Source organism: Protobothrops mucrosquamatus, unplaced genomic scaffold (assembly GCF_001527695.2).
Source record: "Protobothrops mucrosquamatus isolate PMUCROS unplaced genomic scaffold, P.Mucros_1.0 scaffold6602, whole genome shotgun sequence".
Taxonomy (NCBI): domain Eukaryota; kingdom Metazoa; phylum Chordata; class Lepidosauria; order Squamata; family Viperidae; genus Protobothrops; species Protobothrops mucrosquamatus.
The window spans coordinates 6,039-17,362 of NW_015392425.1; the positions used below are offsets into that span (position 1 = coordinate 6,039).

The 11,324-nt window shown below is 47.6% G+C and overlaps 1 protein-coding gene across 2 annotated transcripts; it reads left to right on the forward strand.

Moving 5' to 3' along the window:
* Positions 1-436: 436 nt before the first annotated feature.
* On the forward strand, positions 437-10,857 carry LOC107300295 (GDP-L-fucose synthase; the record flags this gene model as incomplete). Of its 2 annotated transcripts, none has more annotated exon segments than XM_015829632.1 (6): positions 437-472; positions 2,077-2,233; positions 5,329-5,443; positions 7,011-7,139; positions 9,428-9,501; positions 10,724-10,857. In XM_015829632.1, coding segments are annotated over 5 exon segments (598 nt in total), but the record flags the coding sequence as incomplete, so codon positions are not given.
* Between the last annotated feature and the right edge of the window lie 467 nt (positions 10,858-11,324).

An 11,324-nucleotide genomic window follows, 5' to 3' on the forward strand; every position in this document is an offset into this window, starting at 1 on the left:
TTGTAATTTTGAATGGTCACTAAACGAAGCGTCGTAAGCCGAGGACTAACCGGGTGGGAGGCTTGGAGAGGCGCCTTAAGATGCTTTGCGGACCCCCAGAAGCGACACCCCCCCCCCAAAGTCCGGGATGCCGGCTGCAGGGTCTCTTCCACCGGGCTCCCGCTCCCCATTCTACCGGGGGGGTGTGTCTGCATCGCTCACCCACCCACTCAACCACCCTCCCCAGCCAGGGTCCCCTTTGCAAATCGCTCGGGACCCCCACCCCCAAAGTCCCCCCCTGCGGGTCCGTGCACGAAAAGAGCCTGCAAGTCGGGTCCCCTTGGGTGCAGGAGCGACCCGGGCAATTTCCCCGGGCTTGTGGACTTCAACTCCCAGAAGCCTCAGCTACGGCCGCGCGGGCCGAGGCATGCCGGGAGCTGAAGTCCACGTGGACCAGGAAGTGACCGAGGATATTGCTGCGCGGAAAGCGAAGGTATTCCGCGGCGCTGAGAACTTGCGTGTTAGGCAAAGGGGGTCGTCTGGAAGGCTCTCGGAAAGGTTGGGCTGTTGGGAAAAGTGGGGAGAGCTGCTTCGGACCCCCCCTCCTCCTGCCCCCCCTCCCCAAATCCCGACTGTCTCGTTTTATGCCTTTGGGGCAGCCTTGTGTGTATGTATGTGTGTCTGCTCCTTTGTTCGGTCTACCTTACAGGGTCGTTGTGGAGGAGCAAAGGGGAGACAGGGAGAGCCTCCTGCTGGTCCCTGGGTCAGAAGGGATTCAAATGCAATAAAATAAGCAAGGGGGAAGGGGCTATTTGGGGGCAGGGAGGGGTTCCTTCCCACTGCCAGGAGCAAAATTGTGGGTTCGATTCCCCCCCAACCCAACAATCGGGGCTTAGGCTGGTTTGTGACTCGGTGCTTTGGGTGTGTTCTATAAACCGTGGTTCCTTGAGGGTGGGAGAAGGGAATTGCCCCAGTGCCCCAATTTGATCTCCTGGTTAGGATAATTGAACAGACTAGGAGGGGCTGATACCCCCCCCCCAATCAGAAGCAAAGAGGTTAGGGAAAAAAAACCTCCATTCTGGTTCCTTCTTAGCCAACATTTGCTGAAGACCAACCTGCCTTTTCTGCCGTGGCTTTAATGATGATGATTAATCTTGGCCTGATTTAATCCTCTCTGGAACGCCTGATGGAGAAAGCATCGATCAAGGGCCAAAGAGCCCCCCCAAAAAACTTAATCCTCTTTTTATATAATAATAATAATAATAATAATAATAATAATAATAATAATAATAATAATAATAATAATAATAATAATAATAATAATAATAATAATAATACAGTTGGAAGGGACCTTGGAGGTCATCTAGTCCAACCCCCTGCTCAGGCAGGAAACCTTATACCATTTTGGACAAATGGCTGTCCGGTCTCTTCTTAAAAACTTCCAGTGTTGGAGAAAGGAGGGAGGGAGGGAAGGAAGGAAGGAGGGAGGGAGGAAGGAAGGAAGGAAAGAAAAAGAATAACAGAATATCAGACTTGGATGGGACCTTGGAGGTCATCTAGTCCAACCCCCTGCTCAGGCAGGAGATACATTTTAGACTAGTGGCTGTCCAGTCTCTTCCAGTGTTGGAGCACTCACAACTTCTGGAGGCAGGTTGTTCCACTGGTGAATTGTTCTAACCATCAGGAAGTTTCTCCTTAGTTCTAGGCTGCTTCTCTCCTTGATCAGTTTCCATCCGTTGCTTCTTGTCTTGCATAATAATAATAATAATAATAATAATAATAATAATAATAATAATAATAATAATAATAATAATAATAAAGTTGAAAGGGACCTTGGAGGTCATCTAGTCCAACCCCCTGTTCAGGCAGGAAACCCTATACCATTTCGGACAAATGGCTGTCCAGTCTCTTCTTAAAAACGTCCAGTGTTGGAGCACTCACCGCTTCTGGAGGCAGGTTGTTCCACTGGTTAATTGTTCTAACTGTCAGGAAGTTTCTCCTTAGTTCCAGGCTGCTTCTCTCCTTGATTAGTTTCCATCCGTTGCTTCTTGTCCTGCCTTCAGGCGCTTTGGAAAATATATATCTCCCCTCCTGCAGAACTCGTATTGATGGCCGAGTCGGGAAGGCAGAAACGGATCCTGGTGACCGGGGGCTCCGGCCTGGTGGGAAAAGCCATTCAGAAGGTGATTGCAGACGGGGAACGCCGGGTGGACGAGACCTGGATTTTTGTGTCCTCTAAAGACGCTGATTTAACGTGAGTGGGTCAGGTCTTCTTCTGCTGGACTTAAGGAAGTTCTGCTTTGTAGCAGATGCAGGACCCGGGAACATCTGGAGAAGATCCAGAGGTGCTTTTTTCCAGGAGGCAATTGAACTTTCTTTGTTTTTCTTTGGAGACGTTTCGCTTCTCCTCCAAGAAGCTTCTTCGGCTCTGAGTGAATGGTGGGGGAATGGAAGGATTTATACTCCTTGCAGACTTTTTTTTTCATTCTTTCTTTCTTTCCTCTTTCTTTCTCTTCCTTCCTTCCTTCCTTTTTCTTTCTTTCTTTCTTTCTTTCTCTGTCTTTCTCTTTTTTCTTCCTTCCTTCCTTCCTTTCTTGTTTTTATTTGAAGACATTTTGCTTCTCATCCCAGAAGCTTCTTCAGCTCTGGATGGTGAGGAATGGAAGGATTTATACTCCTTCCAGACTCTTTCTTTCTTTCTTTCTTTCCTCTTTCTTTTTCTTCCTTCCTTCCTTCCTTTCTTGTTTTTATTTGAAGACGTTTCGCTTCCCATCCAAGAAGCTTCTTTGGCTCTGACTGGATGGTGGGGAGTGGAAGGATTTATACTCCTTGCAGACAGCCGGTCATTTGCCTCCTTTTAGAGAGTCGTCGTTGAGACCACCTGGAGGTTTATCTATGTTTACACAACACAGTCCTTTCAGCAGTTCCACGAAGGCTCCACACCCATTTGCACCACTCAGGTGACTCTGAGGACACAGACAAACCTCCAAGTGGCCTCAACGACCCTCTAAAAGGAGGCAAATGATCAGCAGTCTGCAAGGAGTATAAATCCTTCCATTCCCCACCGTTCCAGTCAGAGCCGAAGAAGCTTCTTGGAGGAGAAGCGAAAGGTCTTCAAAGAAAAACAAAGCAAGTCCAGTAGCCTCCTGGAAAAGCACCTTTGGGACAACCAGGACCTGGATGATGGTGAATCTCCATAGACATCTGGAGAAGACCTTTGGGTGAGGTCTAAGGTGGATTCCTGAAGCTAGCTAGACCAGGGGTAGGCAACCTCGGCTCTTTTATGACTCATGGACTTCAACTCCCAGAATTCCTGAGCCAGCTATGCTGGCTCAGGAATTCTGGGAGTTGAAGTCCATGAGTCATAAAAGAGCCGAGGTTGCCTACCCCTGAGCTAGACCAATGTTGTCCAACCTTGGCCACTTTAAGGTGGGTGGACTTCAATTCCCAGAATTCTGGGAGTTGAAGTCCACCCATCTCAAAGCATGGTGGCTGGGGAATTCTGGGAGTTGAAGTCCACCCATCTCAAAGCACTTCGGATGAGGAATTCGAGACGTTGAAGCCACCCATCTTAAAGCATGGTGGATGGGGTATTCTGGGAGTTGAAGTCCACCCCTCATTGGGCTCCATTAAGGACTACCTGTTCTTCTGTTTCTGAGTCTTTCTCCGCATCAGCTAAAAATATCTCCTTCCTGAGCTTCTGCAGAGCCCACCAAGGAAAAGTCAGGGCAGAAGCAACCGGAATAACAGAATAACAGAGTTGGAAGGGACCTCAAGAGGTCTTCTAGTCCAACCACCTGCTCCAGCAAGGTAGGCGGGCACCCATTGAGTCCTATGAACATTGCTTTGGTTTTCTCTCTCAAGACCTGGGAGCTGAAAGGGGTCTGTGAGGTGGAGTTAGCTGCCGATAGTCCTCGGCTTACGACCACAATGGAGTCCCAAAATTTCCTATGTGAGACATGTGTTAAGTGCTATGTGAGACATGTGTTGAGTGAGTTTTGCTCCAGTTTACAACCTTGCTTGCAGTTGTTAAATTACTCACACGATTGTTAAGTGAATCGGGCTTCCCCCGCTGACTTAGCTCGTCAGAATGTCACAAAATGAGGATCGCGTGACCCCCCCCCGGGACGCTGTGACTGTCGTAAATACGAGCCAGTTGCTGAGTATCTCAATTTTGATCGCGTGACCACGGGGACACGGCAACCGTCATAACAATGAGTCAGTTGCTAAGTGTCCGAATTGTGATCATGTGACCACAACGGTCATAAGCGTGAGAAATGGCTGTAAGTCACTTTTTTTCACTGCCGTTGTGTCTTTCAACGGTTACTAAAGGAACGGTTATAAGCCGAGGACTACCTGGATATCCAGCCCCCGCCTGGAATCCATGGGGCACGTCCAGGGAAAGGTGTCCCCTGCTATCCACCCACCTCTTAATAATAATAATAATAATAATAATAATAATAATAATAATAATAATAATAATAATAACAACAACAACAACAACAACAACAACAACAACAGCAACAATAACAACAACAACAACAACAACAATAATAAAGTTGGGAGGGACCTTGGAGGTCATCTAATCTAACCCCCTGCTCGGGCAGGAAGCCCTATACCATTTCAGACAAATGGCTGTCCAGTCTCTTCTTAAAAACTTCCAGTGTTGGAGCATTCACTGCTTCTGGAGGCAGGTAGTTCCACTGGATAATTGTCCTCACTGTCAGGAAGTTTCTCTTTAGTTCTAAGTTGCTTCTCTCCTTGATGAGTTTCCATCCGTTGCTTCTTGTCCTGCCTTCAGGTGCTTTGCAGAGTAGCTTGACTCCCTCTTCTTTGTGGCAGCCCCTGAGATACTGGAACACTGCTATCATGTCACCCCTCGTCCTTCTCTTCTGAACTTTTGCAGAATACAGAATGACAGAGTTGGAAGGGACCTCTGAGGTCTTCTAGTCCATCCCCTGCTTAAGCAGGAGACCCTAGTCCATTTTATACAAATTACTTGTCAAATCTCTTCCTAAAAACTTCCAGTGTTGGAGCATTCAGAGCTTCTGGAGGCAGGTTGTTCCACTGGTTAATTGTTCTCACTGTCAGGGAATTTCTCCTTAGTTCTAGGTTGCTTCTCTCCTTGATGAGTTTCCATCCATTGCTTCTTGTCCTGCCTTCAGGTGACTTTGGAGAACAGCTTGACTCCCTCTCCTTTGGGGCAGCCCCTGAGATACTGGAAGACTGCTATCATGTCCCCCCTCGTCCTTCTCTTCATTAAACTAGACATACCCAATTCCAGCAACCGTTCCTTATATGCTTTAGCCTCCAGTCCCCTGATCATCTTTCTCTTCTCCTCCCCTCCAGGAATGCTGTGGAGACCACCGCCCTCTTTGAGAAACACCGGCCCACCCACGTCATCCACCTGGCGGCCATCGTCGGGGGTCTCTTCAGGAACCTCAGCCACAACCTGGAATTCTGGGTGAGGGTCTTGTGGACCTGACCGGTCAGCCTTAAAAGAGGGAAGCGCTTTGTTCTGAAACCCCAAACGAGCTACAAGTGTCCGCTGGGTTTGGCCAAACCGCTGGGTTTGGACCGAAAGGAAACCACGAATGTTTGCTTGTTCCAGGTTTGGGGCAAAACAAAACGCAGAGTGTTTTGTGGTGGTTGGTTTTTTTTTCAAGGTAAGCGGGCAGGGCTGCTGGGTCTGGCGCCAGGAGCCAGCCGGTCTGTTCGAGGAAGGCCCTCGGCTTGGTTCGTGTAACGCTCCGTGCTCGCAAGCCATCTTTGTTCAGAGCAACCATGGTTTGGGCCTATATCCAGAACAAAATAGCTTCCTTTCATTCGGTACACTGACAGAACAGGCCTCGTTAATTTGAAGGGCTCCCCCAACCTTTATACTACCTGTCTAAAGCGAAGGAAAATTATGGGAAGTTGATTTCTCCTTTCTTTCCTTCCTTCCTTCCTTCCTTCCTTTTTTCTATTTCTTTCTTTTTATATTCCTTCCTCCCTTCCCTCCCTCCCTTCTTTTTTCCCTTTTTATATTCCTCCCTCCCTTCCCTTTCTTCCTTCCCTCCTTCTCTTCCTTGTTTTCTTTTTTTTATCTTCCTTCTTTCCCTCCCTCCATTTTTCTTTCTTTCTTTCTCTTTCTTTTTCTTTCTTTCTTTCTCTTTCTTTTTCTTTCTCTTTTTCTATGTCCCTTTCTTTTTTCTATTTTTCTTTTTATATTCCTCCCTTCCCTCCCTCCCTCTCTCCCTTTCTTTTTCTATTTCTTCCTCCCGTTCTCTTCCGCCTTCTCTCACTTCCTTCTCTTTCTTTTTTATTTCTTTTTATATTCCTCCCTCCTTCCCCCTCCTTCCTTCCCTCTCTCTACTTTCTTTCCTTTCTTTTTCTTTTTATCTTCCTTCATTCCCTTCCCTCCTTCCGTCTTCCTTTCCTTCCTTTCTCTCTGTCCCTTCCTTCCTTCCTTCCTTTGGTCTATTTCCTTTTATATTCCTTCCTCCCATCCCTCCCTCCCTCACTTCTTCTCTTTCTTTTTTTCCCTTTCTTTTATATTCCTCCCTCTCCTTCCTTCCTTCCTTCCTTCCTTCCTTCCTTCCTTCCTTCCTTCCTTCTTTCCTTCCAAAATTGTGGCTACATTTAAAAATAAATTATAAAATTATTCTGGCAAAAAGCCATCTTCCAAAAGCTTGGAGCTGGGATGGAAGGGTGATGAATTTGTCCGACCTAAAGGTTGTATGGGGTAGTAGATGAAATATTTCCCTCTTTCTTGCTTGGGTTTATATTCCTCCACAAACTGCCCCCCTCCACGTGGATGAAAAATCCCTCATTTTTTAAAATCCTCCTGCTTGTCTCTTCTTTGTCCTCTTCCCTCCACCCAAATTGGTGGACTCGAACTTAAATCAATTATATATATCAAGGGTGTCTTTAGGAAAGATTAAAAAAAAAAAAGGGGAGTTGAAATCCACAAGTCATAAAAGGGCCCAGTTGGAAGACTCCTGTTTTACAGCATCTGATTGTGGGCCTCTCCCTTTCTGTGTCCCCCCCAGAGGAAGAATATCCACATCAACGACAATGTCTTGCAAGCAGCATTCGAATCCGGGGTCCAGAAAGTCGTTTCCTGTCTGTCCACCTGCATATTTCCAGACCAGACCACCTACCCTATTGACGAAACCATGGTAAGGGGCTGTGCGACCCAAATCCTTTCTTCACTTAACAGGGGGGTCCCCGACGTACGACCGCCATGGAGCCCAACATTTCCGCCGCTAAGCGAGACAGTTCTTAAATGAGCCTTGCCCCCCATTTTAGCTCCTTTCTCCTTTCCAGTTGTTAAGCGGAAAACTGCAGTTTTTAAGTTAGTAGTTCGGTTGTTAAATGAATCCAGCTTCCCCACTGATTTTGCGAAGTGGGGGATGACGTGACCCCAGGGATGCTGCAGTGGTCATAAGTGCGAAGAAGGTCATAAGTCACTTGTTTTTTAGTGCCACGGTAACGTCGGTCCGTAAAGGGATGGTTGTAAATTGAGGACTTCCTGTATTGACGTAGCTTTTTTTACCACCCAGATTCCAAGGCATGCAGGTAATCCTCAACGTAACGACCGCAGTCGTACCCAAGATTTATGTCCTTCAGTGAGACATTTGTTAAATGAGTTTCGCCCCATTTTACGACCTTCCGTGCCATCGTTGTTAAGTGAACCACTGCAGTTGTTCAGCCAGTAACACCGTTGTTAAGCGAATCTGGCTTCCCCATGGAATTTGCTTGTCCGAAGGTCGCAAAAGGGGATCACGCAATCCCAGGACATTGAGACCGTCATAAGACGAGTCAGTTGCCAAGCATCCGAATCTTGATCATGTGACCCTGGGGACACTGCAACGGTCCTAAGTGTGAAAAATGGTTGTAACTTGCTTTTTTCAGTGCCATCGTAACTTTGAACAGTCACTAAACAAACAATTGTAACTTGAGGACTAACCTGTATTTTATTCCTATAGAATTGTTTGTTTTGCAGCCCGGATACGCTGGTTTATAATCATAACAAAGTTTTGACTGACTGGAGCACATTAAAAAACTTTTCCAAAGTAATTTGTGTTCCAGGGAGAGCTGGGCCCATCCTAGATCCTGGAAATGCCTTTGCAAGTCATTTATAATCTTTGCAGCTAGTCCTGATGAGGTTAGCTAGTTGGGTCGTGAAATGACTGCAAGAAAACAACCCAGCTCAGACAGTAACAAGGACTTCACAATTGTTATTCACCACTCCTCCTCCTCCTCCTCTTCATCCTCCTCCTCCTCCTCCCTTCCACAAACCCCACTCCCTTCTACAGTAGTACTGATGAGGCTACCTAATTGGGTCATGAAATGTCTGCAAGAAAACCCAGCTCAGACAGCAACAAGGACTTCACAGTTGTCATTCACTCCTCCTCCTTCTCTTCCTCCTCCTTCTTTTCCTCCTCCTCCTCCTCCTCCTCCCTACTTCCCTCCCACCCTCCCGCACATCACAACTGGCTGGGGCAGGGGTGGGCAACCTTGGCTCTTTTATGACTCGTGGACTTCAACTCCCAGAATTCCTGAGCCAGCATGGCTCAGCTTGGAAACCTCTCCCTTTCCCCTCAGCATGGCTGGCTCAGGAATTCTGGGAGTTGAAGTCCACCAGTCATAACCCAGGTTGCCTACCCCTGGTCTAGGAGGCTCACTGCTTAGAACAAGAGGACTTAGGACAGGGGTAGGCAACCTCGGCTCTTTTATGACTCGTGGACTTCAACTCCCAGAATTCCTGAGCCAGCATGGCTCAGCTTGGAAACCTCTCCCTTTCCCCTCAGCATGGCTGGCTCAGGAATTCTGGGAGTTGAAGTCCACGAGTCATAAAAGAGCCAAGGTTGCCTACCGCTGGGCTAAATTTACCACAGCACTGAAAAACGTGATCGTATAAAACAGGGGCCCCCAACCTTGGCAACTTTAAGACCTGTGGACTTCAACTCCCAGAATTCCTGAGCCAGCATGGGGGAACTGGGGCCCCTTCATGACTCGTGGACTTCAACTCCCAAAATTCCTGAGCCAGCATGGCTCAGCTTGGAAACCTCTCCCTTTCCCCTCAGCATGGCTGCCTCAGGAATTCTGGGAGTTGAAGTCCACGAGTCATAAGTTGAAGTCCACGAGTCATAAGTTGAAGTCCACGAGTCAACTCCCCTGGGCTGGGGAATTCTGGGAGTTGGTCCACCCATCTTAATGTTGCTGAGATCGAGAAACACAGTCCTAAATTACACTTAATTTACTTCTCAGTGTTCTTTCTAACCCTAAATCTGGAGTCGGTCCACGTTGAGCTCTTCTCCGCCATCTTTGGTGTTCCTCCTGGTCCCTAGAGGTCTCTCCGCCCGGCCCGTTGGTGACCTCCAGAGGAGAAACAGAATTCTCCATTTTCAGATTGTAAAAATTGTCGCTGGGACTTTCTTAACGTGCAAAACTTCCCTTCCAGATACACAACGGCCCTCCGCACGGCTCCAACTTCGGGTACGCTTACGCCAAAAGGATGATTGATGTGCAGAACAGGTAAGTCTCACCTGGTCATCCCTGGGAGACAAGGCTAGGTCAGGTTAGGACAGGGATAGGCAACCTTGGCTCTTTTATGACTCGTGGACTTCAACTCCCAGAATTCCTGAGCCACAATGGCTCAGCTTGGAAATCTCTCCCTTTCCCCTCAACATGGCTGGCTCAGGAATTCTGGGAGTTGAAGTCCACGAGTCATAAAAGAGCCAAGGTTGCCTACCCCTGCTCCATACCATTTCAGACAAATGGCTGTCCAGTCTCTTCTTCAAAACCTTCCTGTGTTGGAGCATTCACAACTTCTGGTGGCAAGCTGTTCCACTGGCTAATTGTCCTCACTGTTAGGAAGTTTCTTCTTTAGTTCTAGGTTGCCTCTCTCTTTGGTTAGTTTCCATTCAAGTGTGGTCACAATTCAAGGACTCTACAGGGAGCCCTCCAGATATGACTGTTGACTTAGTGACCGTTTGAAGTTATGATGTCCCCCCCTCCCCAAAAGAGTACTTACAACCTCAATGCGAAGTTTTGACAGCCGCCCGCCTCTCCCAGCCTTGCGGTCACACACATTTGGGTGTTTGGCAATTTAAAGCTGTTTGCAAGGTCGCGTCATCTTGTAACCATGATTTGCAATGTTCTGGCTTGTAGCAAGAAGCGTCTATTTGTCAAGATATTGATTTAACAGCTAACCAGCTTATATAATGTAAGATATAAGATGAAATAATGGGAATGACTCAGCAGGGTCTGTATCTCTTTAAGAGCCAGCAGGGTCTTAGTCTCTTTAAGAGCCATTGTATAAAGGGAAGGCTCTGCTGATGTGTTCTCTCTCTTCCGTTTCCTGCTGTAACTGTGGTTTGTTGGATCCTGCTGTATGAGCACGTGTATGTATACTGTTCCTGGTATATGATATTGTAGGTAGTGTAAGATAAACCATTTAATATAGACCACTGTTTACTGTGTTTATTCCTGGCTTATCTCGCGCAATAAGACTGCTCTGACACTATTTTTGGACAATAGGTGTACTTAACAACTGCTGAGCTCGCTTAACAACTGCCGTAGAAAAAGAGTCACAAAATAAGATTGGTCATGCGATGACTCGCTTAACGACCGGCCAGACGTATGACCATAATTCCAGGTTCAATTACGGTCATAGGTCAAGGACCACCTAATTCTGTGCCATTCAGCACCCCAGGTGTTCTGCCCTCCCCTTCCCAATTTCCTTTTCTTCCGCCAGGGCCTACTTCGAACAGCATGGATGCCACTTCACCGCCGCCATCCCGACGAACATCTTTGGGCCTCACGACAACTTCAGCATCGAGAATGGACACGTCCTGCCGGGCCTGATCCACAAAGTGTATCTGGCCAAGAGTGAGTGAGAGAGAGAGAGAGAGAAGGTGATGGGTGTGTCTGTGTGTGTGTCCCTTGCCCTGCCCTCTAACACAAAACCATTTGGGAGATCCAGTTTGGTCTAGTGGTTAAAGCACCAAGGTAGAAACCAGGAGATGGTGAGTTCTAGTCCCACCTTAAACATGAAAACCTGCTGGGCAACGTTGGGAAATGGTGAGTTCTAGTCCCGCCTTAAACAGGAAAGCTGACTGGGTGGTTCTGGGCCAGTCACCAGGAGACGGTGAGTTCTAGTTCCGCCTTAGGCATGAAAACCAGCTGGGTGACTTTCGGCCAATCACCAGGAAATGGTGAGTTCTAATCCCCCTTAGGCATGAAAACTGGCTGGATAACTTTCGGCCAATCACCAGGTGACTGTGAGTTCTAGTCCCCCTTAGGTATGAAAGCCAGCCAGCTGGTTAACTTTGGGCCAATCCCTCTCTTAGCCCAGC